General features: G+C 42.4%; 1 protein-coding gene across 8 annotated transcripts in view; it reads right to left on the bottom strand.

Moving 5' to 3' along the window:
- The window catches only part of LOC103717463 (uridine kinase-like protein 4), a 48,832-nt gene extending 36,852 nt beyond the window's left edge, over positions 1-11,980 (bottom strand). Inside the window, exons 1-3 of one of the 8 annotated variants that reach the window (XR_003387583.2) lie at positions 11,375-11,979; positions 11,081-11,123; positions 9,828-9,990 (exon numbers count right to left, since the gene is read on the bottom strand). Coding sequence is in view for 2 of the 8 variants with exons in the window: in XM_039129907.1 (XP_038985835.1) it covers positions 9,828-9,981 (154 nt within the window). In the remaining 6 variants the exon portion in view is untranslated. Of the gene's footprint in view, positions 1-9,827; positions 9,991-11,080; positions 11,124-11,374 lie in introns of those variants that run through there. The other 7 variants (XR_003387582.2, XM_039129907.1, XM_026808599.2 and 4 more) reach the window with 7 other exon arrangements.
- Between the last annotated feature and the right edge of the window lie 9,054 nt (positions 11,981-21,034).

The following is a 21,034-nucleotide window of genomic DNA, read 5'->3' as shown; positions in this document are numbered from 1 at the left end:
GCTGAATTGTTCTAGGACCTAGGGTGGAATGAGGCATGGTCAAACTCCATTAGGTCATATAATCTAGTTTGGCCGTTGCAAATATAGCATGAACCCCTGATAGACTGTACAATATTGCTGCAAAAGTAGGAAACCAAAATGCATCCTCTTGCCCTCCTAACCCCAAAAGAGATCTTGTGTTTGACAACCTATAATATAATGCACACTTGCAAAGCACTACTATTTAATTGTAATGCAGTTAAAACACACCTCAAGATAAAATGCTTCCTCATTCAGAGAGAGGGAGTGGTGCAGTGAAAGTATTTCATCAATGTCAGGAGCATCAATTTATTCATTCTTTTCGCTAGAAAACAACTAAATACCTTCTATCCCTTTGACTTCAATACATGTAACTTTCTATCAATGCCTATCGCTAAGGGAATAATAAGCATGATGAACCCAAAGAGAAAAGCCATCAACTTAGAACTGACAATTGTATCAAAGAGAATATATAAAGATCTCTTAGATCCATCGTATACACAACAAATGCAAAAATGGAGAGAGAGAGAGAAGGTGGTAAGGATTCTTAATCCCCCTTAAACACCACATCTCTTTGAAAAAGAATTAATCCAGCCCATTTCTATGAACCTATTAACTATATACTAGTTAACCAGATGTTGCTAGTAATTTAGTAGACTTAAAAAAAATAATCACTAGTGCATGTTAAAATCATTTTAAATAATTTTAGAAAAAGTTTCATGATATTGTTCATGATTTTTCTAGTTTGGTTGACAGATGACTTTCCACAGATATAATATTCATTGCCCTTGCAGGACTTTGTGATAGTTAGGATCAAGAATCGCTGAACCAGTACCGGTCGGCGTACCGATCGACGCTGGTACCAGTTCGGTACCGGTTCGGACCGGTACCGAACCGGCCACAACGCGCTCGCGCTTGCCGCGCGCGCGCACTCGGCTGTGTCATTTAATGCCACAACTACAATGTTGTGCCATTTAATGCCACTATAGCTACAGCTATAGTGTTGTGGCAGTAAAAGCCACAGCGCGCCGCGCGCTATGAAAACCAGACTGTGCCAGTTCGCACCGAATTCTGGCTGAACCGGACGGAACGGTCCGTCCGATTCAGCCTTGTACCGGTCAGTTCCGGCCCCGTAGGAACTGGAACCATTTTTTGTGGCCAAACCGGACTGGTCGGCGTCGGTATCGGTTCAGTACGGGCTAAACCGGTCGGTATGGGCCGGTTCAGCATACCTTGCTTAGGATCATTATTGTTTTTTTTATCAACATAAAAAAGGAAGATAAGTGATAGAAATAAAATGTAATTTATTTTGAGATATGGCAAAAAAAGTTGACCCAATTATCGTGATTTTTTTATGGTATCTCTTTGCTCATCATGGTACACATCAAGGATGTGATTTTGTTGGGCCCGATAGGAAAATGCTGTTTCTATCCTTTTCCTATATGATAAACTTGAGACTATGCTTCCTAGCAATTATTTTCAACCAATCTACACATTTCTTCAAAATGATCTTAGCTTTACGAGCATGATCAAAAGGCACTGCCACCTACTCATGAAATAATAGCCTTGATCGAAAGTCAACCTGGCAATTGACAAAGCAAATTGATCCAATAGACGCTCCTCTCATTTCCAACCAACTCTAGTTGCATTACTACATCATACCACCAAGACATAAGCTCACCAGTATTTATATCCTCCATCACTTTCATTTGAGAAACAAAAAGAACTCAAACCACCAAAAGGGGAAAGATGAATAATTAGATAATAAAATGAGTTACAATCATAGAAAGCAAAAAATTTTATCTTGAATAGGGAGAAACACGAACTTGGATGACCATAAATATTACAAGGTCCTTTCAACATGTTTAAAAAATATACTTCCTAAATGGAAGGCAATACTAGCACAAGTTTGCTCTACCTTATTAAGTAGTCAATTCCTAGATAACTTTTCCAGAGCAAACTTTCGAATTTCAAAGCAACTCCACATATATTGATTAATGGGACAGTGTAAAACAAGGTGCCAAAAAGCCTTTACTCTATATCAGACTTATTTCACTCGAAACATGTCAATGTAGCCAAGATTCGCAATCTCAATATCGAAACTCTATCAGTATCATCTTGGTACAATGTTGTTATGCCCAGTATGCAGGTTGGTTTGGTGTATCAATACTCCATTTTCCCCTAGCATGTATCGGTTCAGTACCGGTATGGTATGATACGCCCAACATGCACCAATTCAAACTAGTATGGCATACAATGAATGTAGCACAAACTAAAACTATATAAACTGAAACAAATTCTAACTAGCCTAACTAAGTATCAGAGTAGCAGGTAAGTTTTGTCCAATTTTAGTCCCTAGAACAGCCAGCCATAGGCTTAGTTAGTAGCTTAAGGTTAGGTAAGTCCAAAGCTTTAGAATATATTAATCTTTTTTTTTATTTTCAGATCTAGATCTAGGGATCATTTTAGCTAATTTTATATGTTTGAGGGTGTCATGATGAGATCCAACTTTTGGATTCAATAGATCGCCAAACAAGCTCCTTTCAAGCAAGTTGTATTGGCCTAAAACCAAGGCTTTAAATACTAGGACATTGGTGCGTCCTCCTATCCCGAGTGTTAGGATGGGACAAGTCAAGAAATAGGTTAGGATAGGATAGGACATTCACTGTCCTGAGTGTAGGTGCACTAGGCATCCTATTCCACGAAAAAATCGAGATGCCTCATCCCACTATACTTAAAACCTTGCTTGAAATAGATAAAAGTGGGTGAGGTACATGGCTTTTCTTCTTTTCATGAAGCGTTAGGAATAGTTTGTGAAATAAATGCTTCAAAATAAGTTGGAGGTGGTGTGATTAGTTTTGAAGGACTTTAAAAACTTTTTTCTTTTTATTCTTTTTTTCTTTTTATTCTTCACCACTATCTTCCCCCTCTTGTTTTCTATGTTGATCAAATTCAATGGAAGATTGCACATCCACCCCAAACAGATCACTGCTACTTGCTCCTTACACATTTTCAATATAAATCTGAAATTTGAATTTAGTTTTCAGAAATTTTAAGATCTGAAATCAATTTGGGATTGTATAAAATTGCAGAACAGATATCCATTACCTTTTATGCATTGGTTTGGTATAGAAGGATGGCTCAACTATATGGCAAAACTGACCAAAGACATGCAAAGACAACACGGCAAGAGGCTTCAATGAGAAAAATAAAGTAATAGGTAAATGAATGCCATTGTTTATTGTATTGATGCCATTATGCCATGTTGCATAAGATCCTGCATGATGAGGTACAAGAATTTACAATAGAAAATGCATATTTTGAAGATATAGTGAAAGAAGTTTTGATCTTTGAAAAATATCAAGATTAAAAATTTCAAAATTATCTAGTTGTCCAAAATCTCACGATCATACATCACCAAGAATAGAATATTCAATCCGTAATTGGAGTACCAAGCACTAGATCCAGTCCTGTATGAGCCATTATAACTCGGATGAACATCTGGAGAATTTGATCATAGAATAAAATCTCAAAATTACTTCAAGTAGATTATCAAAATTTGATTGCCTGATGATCCAATCCCTGCCAGCTTTGAAAATCCAAGGATGCTGGACATCCGTCAAGTGATCAAAAGTTTCAAGATTGATAAATGAGAAGCATCAAGACAACAATCTAATGTCCAACCATGAGGAAATTGATTGTGGGACTTGAACACCAATTTATGAAGGTCCATCAATCCGACAAACACCTTGACATCCTGAAAAATGTTGGAATGTGAATACACAAAGATAGCATCTAATGAAGGTGTAGCAATGGGTCGGACCAGGTTAGGTTCAGGTCTGGTCAAGTAAGGACAGCAACAAACAAAATCTTGAGCCATACATGACCCGACCGTTGAGACCCCTCGATCCATACCCACACGCACAAGTCATTTCAAGTCATCCATCAGACACTAACCTAATATATTTTACAAGATTAAATACCTAATAAAGCTAATCTAACCTATCAAAATCCAATCCTTACAACCCTTACCAGCTAATTTCCACAATGATTTAACTAATTTGTATACAAAGAATTCTTACTCCCAGTTCATGACTCAAACAACATAAATTGTTTCGACTCAAATACAATCTCTACCCTCATGACCCAAGTTTTGTCACAACTCTGACCCATACCTAACCCATTGAATGACCCAGTTAGAACATTTCCTAAGTACGAAAATTTTGAGCAGAATCCAGCCCAAATAGGGTCAAGTCAAGTCAAATTCATCACCCCTAAGCTGATTTATGACAATACCTGAACCCCCTATGATTGCTTCCACTTGAAGACACTTACTTGCGCCATAAGTACTAGACTTTGAAAAGGAATGGGGAGGCGGAGATATTTCATACTTGAATGGTAATCATAGAAAGATAAGAAAACCCTGCTACCGGAAAGCGCCTATTAAAGAAGAGGCAGACATGACGGACAATCTAAATTACTGCCCTTACCACAGACGTCTAGGTCACACTCTTGAGATCTGCTACACTTTGAAGTCGTGGGTCCAGAACAAAATCAATCAGGGGAACATTGTCCTTGCTCCAAATTTCTGTGCTATTGGCTTTCAACCGGATTGCGACTCCTTCGCTTGGAAGACCTACTGAACTCCTACTGGCTGAATGTCATTCCTACTGTCACTAACGGACTAAAAGCATTACTTCTTAGCTGGCTTATGGGTGTAGTAAGAGAGAGACAGCGGCTCGAAGCATTAAGAGGAAATAGAAAGATTCATATGAAGAGGTCCTCAACCCTATCAATCGGAATCCAATCACAGCTACACAGAACTACTCCCAGACTGGTATGGTGGTCTAAACCTCTGCTTGGTAAGCTGAAGCTGAACACAGATGGTTGCTGTAGAGGCAACCCAGGGCTTGCTGCTGGAGGTGGGATTGTAAGGGATGGCATTGGCAACTTCATCCTTGCTTCTATAATGTTGGTAGTTTATCCTGTTTGTTTCACCTCTAATACCGTTTTGGAATCAGTAAGAGTTCGCATCACTGTTTCCTCAGGAAGCTTAGCAGTAGACAGCGATTTCATCTCATGACGCAGTTTAGCAACAACAATTTGCTTCTCATATCGATGAATTAGAAGAGATGTCAACCGGCAACCGTATCTGGAAACAACGATTAGTGGATATTGGTACTGTCACTGCACAGCAAGCAAAGGATTGGGGATTCAGTGGTGTAATGTTAAGAGGTCGTGCGACATGAAGACATTGATAGCAATATGGGGGAAGTTCCCATCAGGCAACAACAGTTAAGCATGCCCCTACAAAAGCAAGCATATGGTGTTAGTGAAAATTTTGTGTGTAGCCTTGGAGACGACATACTCGGGGCTAGGGTGAGTCATCACGGGGGACCACCCCATGGATAGCATATCAAGCCATGTTTGATTGATGGTACGGGGTGCATCGTACCATATCAGTTCGGTATTGATACTCGGTACAGGTAGCGTACTAACACTCGATATGCCGAAAAGATTCCATACCGTACCAATACAATGCTAGTGTGGCACCGATACGGAGTCCGGTACCGAGATGGCAAACCTTGGTTGGTAGCTTCATGTTGGAAAAGTCCTCATGTTAAGAATTAAATATTGATTTTTTTTTAATTTTCAGGTTTAATTACATCCATAACTTTTCAAATCCATAATTTAAGTCCAAGTATCATTTTACCATGATTATATGAGTTTAGGGCATGTCTAAATGAAATGCACCTTCTGAATGTTCTAGATGCATTGAATTTTCATTTTGGCTGCTTTGAAAGCACTAAATCTGATCAAGCTATGAATGTCTTTTATTTCTAGTCACGAGCTCCATGCAAGAAAAGGACCATCTTGGCTAAATCAGTAGTCCAGATTTAGTCTAGGTCACTTATGTACTATAAAGGATACAGAGCATAGTATGTCGTACCGGTCCGGCCGGGGACCAGTACCGGATCAGCATGAAATCCGGTACCGGTAGTTTATCGTTGGAGAACCGGTATGGAGCCGGTACGGACCGGTATGGAACCGGTATAGGACCGATACGTACCGGTCCGGGCCACCACCGGCACACCGACTGGTACCGGTACGACGGACCTTGATACAAAGTAATCAAGAGTCCGAACGAAATGTTTCAACCAAGGAGGCCTTGCAACCAGATAAAGAAACAGAGAGAGAGAGAAGATACCATTACTGTAATAACCCCAAATTTTTTTTTATATAAAGAAGGATAGAATAGTCCTTAAAAATTGATATAAGGGGTAAAATTGGAAGGAATCAAAAGATAATGGCATAATTGTAGATGCATTGAAGTGGCAAGGGCAAAACAGGAATTTTGGTGTTTGATGTGACTTAATTAGGGGGTTTAGTGGCTGAGGCGGTGGACTTGAAACAGAGAAGGGAGGGGTCTCAGGCGGAGGAAAAGAAAAGAAAGAAAAGAAGAAGAAGAGAAGGAAAAGAGAGAAGAAGAAGAAGAAGGAGAAAGAAGAAAAGGGAAGTGTCGGTCTCTTTTCCATCGGTGCAAGGACCCAATCCTCCGAAGAAAAAGAGGTAAATACCCATCCCTACCTAGTCTTCTAATGAAATTAGGCTATACAAAGGGTGGATTTAGTCTAGAGAGGTTAGATAGAAGTGTTAGAAGTGGTTAAAGGAGAGGAAATCGGATTTCGATAAGTTTGTCCGAGGCTGCGGAAAAACTGTGTCGAAGTCCCAACTTCAGTGAATTATTTCGGAGGTCAATCGACCTCCGATGGTGATGCATGTTACCATTCTGGAAACCCCTATAAGTGTAGAATATTAGGTATAAATTTCATAAAGTTTGGAGTTTAGAAAGTGGATCAAAACCGGGATGAAGTAACCCGCTGTCAGTCCGTTTACTGTTCATCCGAGATGAAGAAGGTGAGAAAAATGATGGGAGTCGCCTCGAAACGCGCCGGAGTCGACTCGAGGTCAACTGAAGTCGATTCGGGGCAGATTGGGGTCGACTCGAGCTAGGCGGGGTCGACTCAAGAGGTGCCGGAGTCGACTCGAGCCTCAGCGGAGACGGCTCGGGAGTCAGAAAAATTTTAGAAAGAAAAAGGATTCAATTTTTTATCGCACCTTGCCCCAACAGCAATGGCCCAAGGTGTGAGTGAAATGCTCCTGCATCAAAATACACATAAATAGCAAGTTAATTAATAGAAAAAGGAAGATTTAGTGAGGGGGGAGTTGAGTCAATTAAAGTTTTCTATGTTTATAATTGATACATAGATTATGAGTCCTTGATACAAGACTGAATGTATAATTAATGCATGTCACAGTTGGGCAAGAAGCTAGGGAACAAGAGGAAGAAGTCCCCCACTACCTACTGTAGATTTTTGGAGGTGTATCAGGACCGTGCCGGATTGGCAGGTGAGTGGGAGTCATGTACTTAGCACCATTAGCATTCTTAATTCATTTTCATGAATGTCGCCAATTGTGAATTGATTCCACTTGTGCATATTGATTGATATTGTAGTAGATTCCTCTATAATCTTGTTTCTCCATGCTTGATTATTTTGTACATGCATTTGAGGGAACATTGAGAGGAATTACAAGGGGTAAAAGAGTAGTCAAATTGGTTCCGAATTGTGAAATGACCTCTTTTGTAAATTGATTTCATTTTCTCTATTTCAAAGACTTGTAGAACCTTTTCAGTGGTATATTGAGTTGCATTGCACTTCCTTGACCCCTCACTCCCAACCCTGATGTTAGTTTATGATTGGGTCGTGGTCGAGTGAGTGGTAGTCTTGATTATACTCCTTTTTAGTAAAGTATTGAGAGGGTACATTATGGCATTTATGCATGGCTTGGCAGTATCTACAGGACACCTATAGTCGATGGGGTTAGACATCGGCCTATGTGCAATAGTAGCCTTCTGGGTGGGCGGGCCCAGTTCCTTCCTAGGGGGGACACGGCCCTAGGTGTGGGATCGGCCGGTCCTGCGACTTATATATAGCTTGCCGTCGGGCAAAATAAGACCCCACGAGATGCCGTTTAGTATACAGATGTGAGATGTTTCTATGGATTTCTGTTCTGGATACTGGCCAGTATTTACATTATCAATATGGTGTCTTATCCTGCATATGCATATGACAATAGGGAGTTGTTGTGGTTCGCCTGAATGTAAGACCCACCTCCCGACAGCTGTCTAGTGATGACTTCGCATATTGACACCCTGATTTGCATATTTCAGTACTATAATCTATTGAGCATATTCAGGATGTATCATTCATGTTTATTTGACTATTCTATATATGCTCCCGATGAGTTGATTATGATTGTGGTGATACTGTGATGATTTACTCCATATTTCTTATGTTGAGTTGTGTGCACCCTGTTATTGATGACTACTCATATGCTCTTGAGATTTCACCTCGAGCCATGATTATATCTTGTCTCATGTGCATAGTACTCTCTACTCCACTCACTGAGTATTCATATACTCACTCCCCAGTTTGGTGTTTTTGATTGCAGGGCAGGTATTGTATAGAGAGGAGCAGGATTAGTGGTTGCCTACTATCTGTGCCGCTCCATAGCATAGTATAGTGTAGAGTAGAGGTTTATATATTTTGATGTATTATAAACCCTCAGTGTGTATGGTGTACAGTTATAGGAATAGATCCTATTGTGGATATGGGTCTGACCATGAATGAAATGGGAACCAAATTTTTTATGCAGATGGGGTGTGCCTGTGATAATGTATTGATTTATATTGTCCAAGTTTATTTTGTGACAGAATTATGTGATTGCTGCTCTGACAGGTAGATTGTGGTATGTGTGGATATTTTCTGACAGGTTAAAAATAGAACAAAGTGGTCATTTTGTGCATATATCATGCCAAAATTTTCTGGGATTTATGATGATTGATAGGTAGTAGAGTTCTACGCGGTGGCTGGTGGCCTTATGCCTACCCGCACCCTAGGACCGTCGCGGCGGCCCGCCGAATCAGGGCGGGGGTCGTGACAATTACGGTCTTGCCATGAGCAATAAGTCTCTACCGAAGGGCAGAGATAGGCTTATGATGCCATAAATTAAAGTACTGTCCAATTGTGATCCTTAGTCCATAGTCCATACCTATTCTTTTGGTCCAGTTTGACGATCCTAGTCCATCATATCATCAGGTCTGAAGCCATTGAAATTCCCCTCTCTAAAAGCTCAAACTTCTTAAATTCCGGAGGCAAACCATTTTGCTATCTCTATTTTACTTCAAAGGACACCTTTTTATAAATTAATGAGTTTGGTGAGATGGTGTATGTAGCAATGTTCTGGCAACAACCAAATATCATGCTGCTGCTACTTCCTAAAAGAGAAAAGCAGCCTCCTGGCAATAATATTGGCTATAAGAGGAATTTCCTTTGCTAGAAAAAGAAGAAAAAAAAAAACATGCTTTCAATTTTGTCTTGCACAATCAACCCAAGGTGGAGATCCATAGGTGATGGGATGAACTAACTTGTTGGCACATAAACCAAGGAAATCTTAGATTTGCACTGGATGTCCTCCTAGATACATTACTAAGCACATCACCAGAAGAGAATTGTAACAACTCTTAGGTCCATATGTCTAATCAAGTAATTGGTTCATGCCGAATCTTCAACCAAATAACCAAATACGAAGTTTATTTATCACATGTTAAAACAACCATTAGTATTATGACGCATAGAATAAAATGTGCGTTAGTATTACATTAGAGATGCAGCAATTGCAATTCAAAACACCTAAGCAACTTGACAAGTGGATAAAACTTATTCATTTCTAAGGACCATACTAACCTATTACAAAAGGTTCTCTGTGGCCATTCTCTGTTGCTGAAGTTGTTGGCAGCTCCTTTTCAGAATTTACCGTCTCCAACTCATCCAGGTGAAGTCCTGAAAAATGAACTTCAGCTGATGTTTCTAGCAGTTCGTCTACTGATTTGGAACCCATGTAGATAGGCTGGATCCCAAGAACAACAAATAAGAGGATACAGCATAGTTAGAATATTTAATAAAAGTGATTACAGAAAAATTTTATGGTAACAGAACGGTATCATTAACATTATATTAGCTTGATCAACATAACTGATGCTGAAATAACTGATAAAGTGTCAACGAGATAATTTATAGCGATCAGTATAAGAAATATTGTGAGATAAGCCTAGGGCACCATTAAGATGGCAACATATACCATAAAGTCAATATCTACATACTAAAGATATTAAAATGAATACCGTGAACTTCTCGATTTGAGACTTTAACAGAATAGATTTGAAGTTTGTGTTTGTATTGCAGATCTAAGATCCTATTGACTTCTGAGAGAAAAAAGGGAGAGGAATAAGGAAGAGAAAAAGAACACTGCTGTTCAAATTACTTATTCGGTTTCCCTAGAATTTAGTTAGCATTCAAAACCTATAGAAATGGATTTCATCAATTCATCTTATAGATTCTTTCTAGAATCTTTAGTTGCCATCACATATATTTGTTGCTTCATTGGAATGTATTTTAATTCATTGTCAGTCAGATTAGTTTCTTCAAATGCATTTTATTTTTTTCTGCTCATCCTTGACCCTCTTTAGAACCAACGTACAAAGTTTCTTCAAAACCATACTCATGAAAACCAGTGAGAAGCTCTACTCCAATACCATGCATTTGAATCTAATCCTCCATTTCCACAAACTACACTACTCCTTAAGTTTCAGCAGAACACCAATTGAACATAAGTTCTGCTTCAGCTCGCAAGTGGTTGTTTGGTAAACTCCAAATGGCATGCAAACGCGCACAGAAGCATCCTCGTTAACAAGGAAATGGAGGATTGGTGAAAATTGAACAGCCCTCGAGATTAACAGTGTCATATTAATCCCCAAGGCGGAAATATCAAAGAACATTTAGACTTCTTTTCCCTTGCCTACAAAGAACGTGCGAAGTTAAGACCAGAACCCAACAGCTTTCAATTTTAAATTTAGAAACACAAAAAAAGGAGCAACTCCTTTTTTTTCTCTGGTTGAACACAGGGTACAGATAGCAAGAGAAGCAGAAATAAACATTACCAATTACAGCTCCTCTAAGAGGTGCAGTGCCTCTTTCCTTGCCCTGCAAAAGATCAAATGACACCAATATTCAATAAAAAATGCCACGGAAAAGCATTTGGCTTGAAAACTCGACACCAAACGCATCTATTAGGTAGGATACGCAATGCACAGACCTAGATCAAATTCCTAGATTAAAACCGCAAAACCCCAACGCTAACCCAAGCCGATCCAAAAAAAAAAAAAAAAAATTAGATACCTCGAAGATGTCAGATTTAAAACAATGCGCGGGATCTAAGGATAACTAATCCATACCTACCGATCAAGATCCTCTCCGGCTTCGGCGCCGGCGAAGTTCGGATCCAGCCAGATGGATGCGAAATGAGAGCTGCGGACGTACCGACGACCGTCGCCACCTCCGGCTCTGGCGATCTCAGCGGTGCGGTGGGCGGGCGGGCGGATCCCACGACGATCGAGAGCGAATTCCTAGAAAAGGAAACGCGCGACAGCGCTCACGAGGTCGGGGAGGACGATGGTTTCATTGGAGGCGAGATGGCGACGGGCGAGGAGAGAGATGGAGGGAAACAGAGTCTGATGAGAGCGAGCCTCGAACACCTTGCATGCGCTCGAGCAGCGGGGGGCATTATTTGTAGAAAGAGCGGGTCCGGTGTCAGGGCTCCTCTGAAGGACTTCTTGCAATAGTGTCACGTGTCTGCCAGCTTGCACCTCGCGGAAATGAACGATCCGCCGTGTAAATTAGGTGTCCCGGATCGTACGATCGGACAGCTGGCGCCCATCGGGATCGGTTGGAGAGTACTCTCACAAGAGTAATTGCACCGGAGCTGTCGGATTCCCGAAAATGGGAGTTCAGCGATCTCATGGCGATTCACAACGGGACGCTGAAAGCAAGACGGTAAAGACCGATTCTGCGAGGTCTTAAATTAAGGATAAATTATTCCCTTCACTGCATGTGTCACAGCTCTACGTGCCACCAATCACAACCTCTTATTTTTTTGAGCAATTCATCAAACAAGCATCTCAATGCATCATTGCAGGAATAATATAGAGAATAATTTTTCTAAATAAGAAATAGCCCTTAGAAGGATATAAGTGGATAGAATAATACCTACCTGCATCCAATTTTTTATCCAAATTTATTCAAATATCCATAAAAATTAGAATATTCGACTAATATATGCATTCTTATCAATATTCATCAAATAAAAATGAATATGAATATAAATAGACAATTATTCTATCTATTTCTTAACATTTGATTCTCTTAATAGTCTTATTTAATTTTATATGCTACTCATAAGTTTTTAAAAAAAAACAAACGGACTTGCTGGCAAGTTATTAACTTAATTTACTTTCTATTTAGTAAAATTTAATTATCTAATTCATATCTATATTTTTTACTATTTTATTTATATTCATATCTATTTAAAATATGAACATAAAATTTTGCATCCGATCATTGTATAATCTGATTTCAGCCCTAATGATCTTTGAAATAGATATGGGCGATTGGGAAGGGAATCCCGCATAGAAAGTTTTATGCGGACACGTTTCTCGGGGTTATCTCAATGATTGTGGTGGACTGGGGCCCGCACTACCAGATATTGGCTTTTTTCCGATCGACGCTCCGAGGCTTAACGTTGTACCAAACATAGCTCTTACACGTGGTTGGTGTGGTAGGCCCCAAGCATTTACTAAGTCCTAACAAGAAAAATGTTGATTTCCAAGTGTCGCAAAGGATCGGGGTTTCTAATTGCACCAATTACTACACGCCACATGGCATGGAGGAATCTGGTGCTGGCCAAGTCTCCATCGATACAGGAGACGGGAAGCTGATATCAGCTGGATTCGGAATGTCCTGTTTGGTGACGCACATAGGATTCCATGGTTGGAATGGGTCCCACAGATATGGCGGCTGAGACGTCGCAACGGTCTCCGAGGGATATCTAAAGGAGCCAATGGGCCAAGAAAGGCCCGAGGAGTCTACCTAACGAGCGGCGGCGATGGGGGGCTTGGGTTGGTTTCGTAGATTTAAAGGCAACGTTCTTCTTCTTCTTCTTTTGGATACAAGTAGGAGGCATCGCCTGAAAGTTAACAAATGTCAACTGCCGTCAAAATACAACTAAAGATCAAAAAGTACTTGATGATTCCATCCCTCCCCAGCTGCGCACTTATCTTCTCCATGGATGCGGGCGGCTTAAACAAGCTTCTTTTGTTGGAGTATTAATTTAAAAAGTAAACAATTTTAAAAAATAAATATACTAGTGTTATCTCTTAAAATATGGTTTAAAAACTTTTCACCTCTCATCTTTTTCTTTAGGCAAAGAATTGCGACTTTTTTGAATGTTGGTTCTGATTTACATAAGGATGCAATGTTTCAAAAAATAAATGTGACTTTTCTGAAAAAAACGTTGGTTCTAGTTTCTATAGGTATGCAAACGTTGGTTCGCATCTTTAGAAACACCACACCATATTGGCCACCAGATAGAGTCTATAAATAGGCTCTAGTCTGGTGTTTTAGATAACTCAATCCATATTACTTCTCTACTTCTTAAGATTAAATAGAAAATTCGTCCCCTCTTTTTTCTTTTCCTCTTCTTTCAAACTTTTTTTACCAACTAAAGGAGATAGTCTGGTCAAGCCTCTCCAACAATCATGCTCGTTAGAGAAGGATTGCACTGAGTCGGATTGTTGTACCATGGGATGAGATCGCCGTAAATCTGCATGTAGGTAACGAATCACATTCTTAGAGCAGTGTATATCACATGCCTTGATCCAGACAAGTTCTTTTTAATGTTCTAATTTTATTCTAGGCAAAATAATTTCAATGGTTTAAGAACATGATCTTGATTACACTAAAATTGTTTTGTTCAATGACATAGGATTAAATCTAGTTTTAATTGTATAGAATTAGAATGCTATAAAAAAAAATTATTTACAAAAATTAGTCCTTTAAAAAGTCATATTACTATGAAAATTGTGCAAACATATTTTTTGCAACTTAAGAAACCATACAGAAATTTTCTGCAGGTTTAAACTATCTATAGAATTTTTCTGCAACTTTAAAGTGTGCAGAAATTTTCTGCAGATTAAAAATTGGTGTAGAAAATTATTGTAGCTTCAAAATCCGTGCAAATTTTCTATAGCTTTAAATTCTGTGCAATCTATTTTCTACAATCTTTAAGTTCTGTGCAGAATTTTCTGCATCTTTAAAATTTGCATAGAAAATTTCTACACTTAAAAGCTGTGTAGAAATTATTGTTGCTTTTAAAAACTATGCATATATCAGCTATTCTCAAAATATATACTGCTACTTCGAAAAACATGTAGAAATTATAAAGTTACATTACTTGTTATATTTCTTAGTGTTGTTATTTAATTTTACTAATATTATTGCCTTTTATTGTATTTATCTCAAAACCTTATGAATCAAAAGAGTACTAACAAAAAGATGAACCGCATATCCAGATTCATCATAAATTTATAAGACAACTCAAAAAGAATAATAATATTTTTTGTAATTTGTCAAGTCTGAGAACAACTTGGCAGAACATTTAACCAAGGGTTTGTCTAGAAGTAATATCCTAGAATTATCGAGGGGGATGGGGCTTAAGTCTGCTATTTAGTCACCAACAGTGCATACCTAAGATCTATGATTCGAGATCCCATGAAGGAGGTTCAATATGGTAGAAATGAAACTGATTGAGTGATCATGTTAGAGCACATTTTTTTTGAAGTATATATCCTCTCATCCCTATGATGAATGCTCTTATCAGTGATAAAAATATGTCCTAGAAAAGTTTAGTTATACTCTTAATAAGTTCAAGATAGGAAATCTGCAGGGTATTAGATCACAAATATTCTTGGAGGACTTACCTATGTGAGAATTATCATATAGGCCGCGACTAACGTTTCAGCTAACACTAATAAAATTCTCATAAAAAATCAAGATACTAAGCGTAAGGCTTTTAAATGGTGCTAACCACATAAAGACCCAATTGATCCATACTGTATATGTAATAAGTAGAACTCTGAGTCAAAAAATCTAGTTCAAGGTCTAATCCACTATGGTTCCTTTAGATAGATACTATCAACACTAGGTAAGGATCAAGTCTACGGAACACCTCACCCATTGCACAGTATAAGTTGCCTAGATTTTCTTCTATATAATTTTTTTTTAATTTAAATCTTTAGGGGAGATTGTTGGACTTTTAACCTAAAAAAATATTTAATTTAAAAAAAATAAATATACCAATTTTATCTCCTAAATTTTAGATGGTTTAAAAACTTTAAAACTCTTATTCTTTTCTTTAGACTCATCTTTCAGAAGGGCTAAACATCGCATCTTTGAAAACGTCGTACCGTATTAGTCACCGGATAGTCTATAAATAGGCTCTAGCAAGGTAGGCAGAACCGATGCCAGACAACGTACCGGTTCTCCGACGGCACGAGTCGGTACGGACCGTGTCGGGCCTGTACCGACAGAGGAGACAGCACGCAGACTATGGAAGAGAGGAGAAGAGAGAGAGAGAAGGGAAAGAGAGGGAGGAAGAGGGGGGAGATCGATGGAGGCTGGCGGGGGACGCGACCGAACCTCTGTTTCGTTCGAAACAGGAGAATCGACCGCGACCTCACCTCACGCGGCCCCCACCGAAGTTCGCCACCCTCCACCGCCTTCCACCCTCTCCCTTTCCCTCCCCCTGCTCACTCTCTCTTTATTTTTCCTTCTCCGGCTCCAGCAACGAATTTTATTTCCATTATCAAAACTGTACGGGTGAGCCACCGGTATGGCTAGAAATGGCCGTAATCGTCCGATTTGGGACGGTTCCGCCAACCCTAGGCTCTGGGTCCAGTGTTTTGAATAACTCAATCCACATTATTTCTCTGCTTCTTGAAACAAAATAGAGAATTCTTTCCTCCTTTTTTTTTCTTTTTCTCTTCTTCCAAATCTTTTTCAAATTTTTCTTTTTATACGAGCAACTGAAAAAATCGGTCGGATCAAGCCTCCTCAGCGATCGTGTTTGTTAAAGAAGGATCGAACTAAGTTAGATTATTGTACCTTGAAGACAAGATTGCCGCAAACCTGCATGTAGAGGACGAATTATATTCTTGGAAGAGTATATATCACATGCTTCAATCCAAGCAATCTCTTTTTAATCTTTTAATTTTATTCTAGTAAATTATTTCTTTATAATATTTTTTATAAAATAAAAATATAGCATTTTCTAAGCAAAATATTTTCAACAAAATATAATTTGAAAAATTAGCTTGGACTTTAGGCATCGCTTTTGAATTAACCCTTTTTTCCACCTTGTAAGTTTCTGTCCTATTTAAAAGGATGCAGCAATGTTTTGTAAATTTATTCTAGATCTTTTTGAAAGTGGTAACTCTTAGATACTTATTAACTGTTAGCCTGGCCATCATCACCCTCGTCAGTATCATACATCCTCTCCTCAGTAATAAAACAAATAATTTGTTTATTATAATTTAAGAGAAAAAATTATAAAAAATAGAAATGCTATGGTCACCATTTTTTTACCGGATCCATTCCCTACTTTGATGTGGCAGCAGCAGTTACCTGAGTCATGTATTGGATCAATCTACAGCTGCCACATATGATCAAGAACCATGGAACAGCTACCAACAGCAGTTTTAAAAAGTGCATATATAACATATGATCGAACCAGGAACATATAAATACAATAGGAAGTTGTTTGGTTATCTATGAGTTTTTTTTTAAAACAAACAGATAACCATAAAGCATGATTTACGTAGCTTTGTGATTTCCAGTTTTAGCAAAATTGGTTCTGTGACGAACCAAACAATCATTTTCGTAAAACTCATTCAATTTGATTTTTATATTAACATGTTTTGTTAAAGCTCGCAAACCAAACAGTCCCTAAGATCAGCATATTGTTCTCATGCACTCAGCCTACAGAGGAAAAACCCAAGTCTTATCGCCACGGAGGCGCTCGGCCAAAGAGCGCCGACCAGAAAGGCGCTCGGCGAAAGAGCGCCGACCAGGAAGGCGCTCGATTAGAAAGCGCCGACCAGAGGGAAATACCGGCAAGTAGAGGCGCTCGACCAAAGGGCGCCGAACAGAAGGGTGCTCAGCTAAGAGAGCGCCGATCAGAAGAGGCCCAACCAAAGCGCCAAGTAGAGGCGCTCGGTTAGAAGGTGCTCGCCCAAAGGGCGCCGACCAGAAGTACTAGAAGCAACCCCGCCACAGGGCGCCCCGCTGGGCGACCAGCTCGGCTCGGCATCCTTGCCGAGCCGATGCCCTCACTAAATACTTGATCTCCGCCTAACCTTTTAAAGATCTGACGGCTATATACACGACTCCACTACAACTTGCCACCTGCCACCATCTCTGAGCCGTCAAGGCACAAGATCTCCGCAGGTATTTTGGCACGACCTATCATTAATGCACGAGACCCACTCAAGTCTCTGGAGCACTCAGTCATTTAATGAACACGGCCCAAGACGATCTCCGGATCGCTGAACCATCAAAGCATATGGCTCTCCCTGACCGCCGGTTCACTCGGTAATAAATGCACTTACCGTCTACGAACCCCAGGCCCACTACGGCCGACGGTTCAACCACTCCAACGGGTCTGGTCACCCACGACAACTCCCTGACTCCGGCCTGATTCGGCCTTATTCTCCACTACGCCATTAATGGGCCAAATCGTACCCAATTATCACGAAAGAAGACAAATTCCCCTGTCACCTCCCAGGTAACATAATGCCCTTCTATAAAAGGGAACCTGGGAGGAAAGAGGAGGGGGACCGGAAGAAGAAAGAAGAAAACAGCACAGACACAATTGAACAAAATATTCTCTTTATCTTCTCCACATATCTGCCCCCTCTGACTTAAGCATCGGAGGGCCGGCGCCGGAAAGCCCGGCCACCGGCTCTTTTTTGCAGGACAGGACGCACTCTTCTTCGCTCATCCCCTCCACGGAGGACGCAGCCGGCCGGCGCACCGCCGTCCGCCCTCCCGGCAGCGGAGCTCCTCCTCCCCTGGTTTCGCGGCGGCCCCCGGGTCCAATTTTCAGCAACAGTTGGCGCTAGAGGAAGGGACCGAGTTGCTGCCATGAAGCTAAGAAGTAAAGGGGCTTCCAATGCCTCTCGACGTCCTCAACCTAGTCCTGAACGTTCTGTTCGAAACTCGCCGCCTCCGGCCGAGTCAACCCCTCAAGTTCGGCCGAAGCAGTTTGATACCCTGGTGCAACAAGTGCAAGCCTTGGCCACTGCTGTCCAAAGCTTGCAACCCAGGGGCATCCCAACGGCACCGCTTCCTCCGGCTCCAGTTCAACCGGAGCCCCCTACAAGCGGACTTCCTCTTCGAGGTCAGGACTCTCAAGTCCAGGCCTCCCTCTGGAGAGAGCACCCAGTCAGAGGCCACGGAGGCTGGCCACAACCTTCAGAAGCTGAGTCGGTTCCGGGGCAACCTGCACCCGAACGAACCGCTGTAACGATCCTCCAGAATAACGAACTCGACAAGAAGGTCGAGAAGTTGGAGCGCCAAATCCAGGCACTCCACGGAAGAAAATCAGGGCGTGATGGCGACTTCGAGTTCACTACGAAGTCGCCCTTCTCCTCGGAGATTGAAGATGAGCCGGTTCCACTACGGTTCAAGATGCCCCAGGTGGAGCCTTACAACGGCAAGGCTGATCCCCTTGACCACCTGGAAAGTTACCGGGTCTTAATGGCCCTACAAGGAGCCTCGGAGGCCATGATGTGCAAGGCTTTTCCAGCAACACTCCGAGGACCAGCCCGGTTTTGGTTTACCGGGCTAAAGCCGAGTACTGTCTCCTCTTTTGAGCAGCTCGGCAGACAATTTGCCGGCAATTTCGCCGCCAGCCAGCCCCAGCGGCGGACATCTGACTCCCTCCTTGATATCAAATAAAAGGAGGGAGAATCCTTCAAGGAGTACTTGGACCGGTTTACCGCCGCAACATGGGAGGTCCGGGAGCTTGACCAATCGATCGCCATATCGGCGCTAAAGACTGGAGCCCGGTCCTACAGGTTCCTCTTCTCGATCGAGAAGAATTTTCCCGCGGACCTCACCGAAATGTTCGCTCGGGCGCGGAAGTACGCCAAGACTGAGGAAGCCGTGGCTGTTAGGCGGGGCGGGACCGAGCAGAACCCCAAGAAGAGACGCCGCGAGGAGCGCGGCCAGCCCAGAAGCTCGTCTCCGCGGCGAGCCAAGAATCCGCCCCGCCCGAAGAGTCCACCCCGGTTGAGGGGACCGCCACAGCAGAGGTCACCACTCCGCCCGAGGTTCCCACTGCGGGCCCGTGCACCCGAGGGGAGGTATGAAAATTACACTCCCCTCAATACCCCTCGGGCTGAGATCCTCATGGAGATTGAGAGTCGGGATTGCATCCGGCTCCCACCTCCGAAACAAGACACCAGAATCCGGCATGATCCCCGGAAGTATTGCCGTTTCCACCGGGATCACGGCCATGATACTGAGGATTGTTATCAGCTCCGAAATGAGATCGAAGCACTCATCCGCCGAGGGGTGCTCGATCGGTTCGTACAAGGCCGGCGTGAAGAGAAGAAGCCAGCCGAAGGAGTCGCACAGCCTGAAGGTTCAAATGCCAACAGGCCCATCGCCGGCATCATCAACGCCATCCGAGGCGGTGCCTCGGCTGGAGAAGCTTCAGGGGAAGAATCCTCCTCGAAGCGCCTGCGCGCCTCTGAAGCCATCTCCTTTTCAGATGATGACCTAGAGGGAGTCGAAACTCCCCATGATGATGTCGTGGTCATCTCCATGGTCATAAATAAATTTGATGTAAAACGCATCTTGGTTGATAATGGAAGCTCGGCGAATGTCTTGTATTTTGGTGCCTACTGTAAAATGGGGATGACAAAAGAGCAGCTGCGGAGGATGAATGCTCCTTTAGTCGGATTCACTGGGGATTCAGTCCCAGTGGAGGGCGAGATCGACCTTCTGGTCACAGCCGGGCTCGCCCCCCGTGAAAGTACCGTGGGGATGAGCTTCCTCGTGATACGCCTGCCCTCAGTCTACAATGCCATCCTCGGAAGGCCGGGTCTCAACGCCCTCCGAGCAGTGGTCTCGACCCGCCACCTGCTCATGCGATTCCCCACCAGCCAGGGAGTCGGTGAAGTTCGAGGGGACCAAATGGTGGCAAGGCGATGCTACCTGGCGACCCACGAGGCAAAACGACCAGTCAAGGTGCCCGTCCCAGCATCCGACCAGCCCTCAACTAAGGCTATGGAGGCACGGGCCGACCATCAAAAAAAGCGGGTAGAGCCTGGTGAGTTACTAATCCAAGTTCCTCTACGTGAGAACTTTCCCGAGCTAACCGTGCAGATCGGCTCTGGCCTCAACGAGCGTGAGAGGGGTCGCCTCGTCGACTTCTTACGAGACAACATGGACGTCTTCGCATGGTCGCCTGCAGACATGCCGGGGATAGATTCGGAGATCGTGGTCCACCGGCTCCAAGTGAAGCCAACCTGCAAGCCCGTGCGACAAAAGAAGCGAGGCGCCGCCCCTGAACGGCAGCAAGCAGCAGCCGAGGAGGTCGGCAAGCTCCTTGAAGCTGGCTTCATCCGGGAGATATCCTACCCGGAGTGGCTCGCCAATGTGGTCCTCGTCAAGAAAGCCAGCGGAAAGTGGCGTATGTGCGTGGACTACACCGACCTGAATAAAGCCTGCCCAAAGGACAGCTTCCCACTCCCTAGCATCGACCAGCTCGTTGACTCCACCTCGGGTCATGAGCTGCTGGCATTCATGGACGCCTTTTCCGGATACAACCAGATCCGCATGGCGCCAGAAAATGAGGAAAAGACAGCCTTCATCACCGACGGGGGAACCCACTGCTACAAAGTGATGTCATTCGGCTTAAAAAATGCCGGGGCAACTTATCAAAGGCTGGTCAGCCGGATCTTTAAAGACCAGATAGGCCGAAACATGGAGGTCTA

Source organism: Phoenix dactylifera, chromosome 9 (assembly GCF_009389715.1).
Source record: "Phoenix dactylifera cultivar Barhee BC4 chromosome 9, palm_55x_up_171113_PBpolish2nd_filt_p, whole genome shotgun sequence".
Taxonomy (NCBI): domain Eukaryota; kingdom Viridiplantae; phylum Streptophyta; class Magnoliopsida; order Arecales; family Arecaceae; genus Phoenix; species Phoenix dactylifera.
The sequence above is the reverse complement of the archived record's forward strand: the minus strand, read 5'-3'. Positions and strand labels throughout refer to the sequence as shown.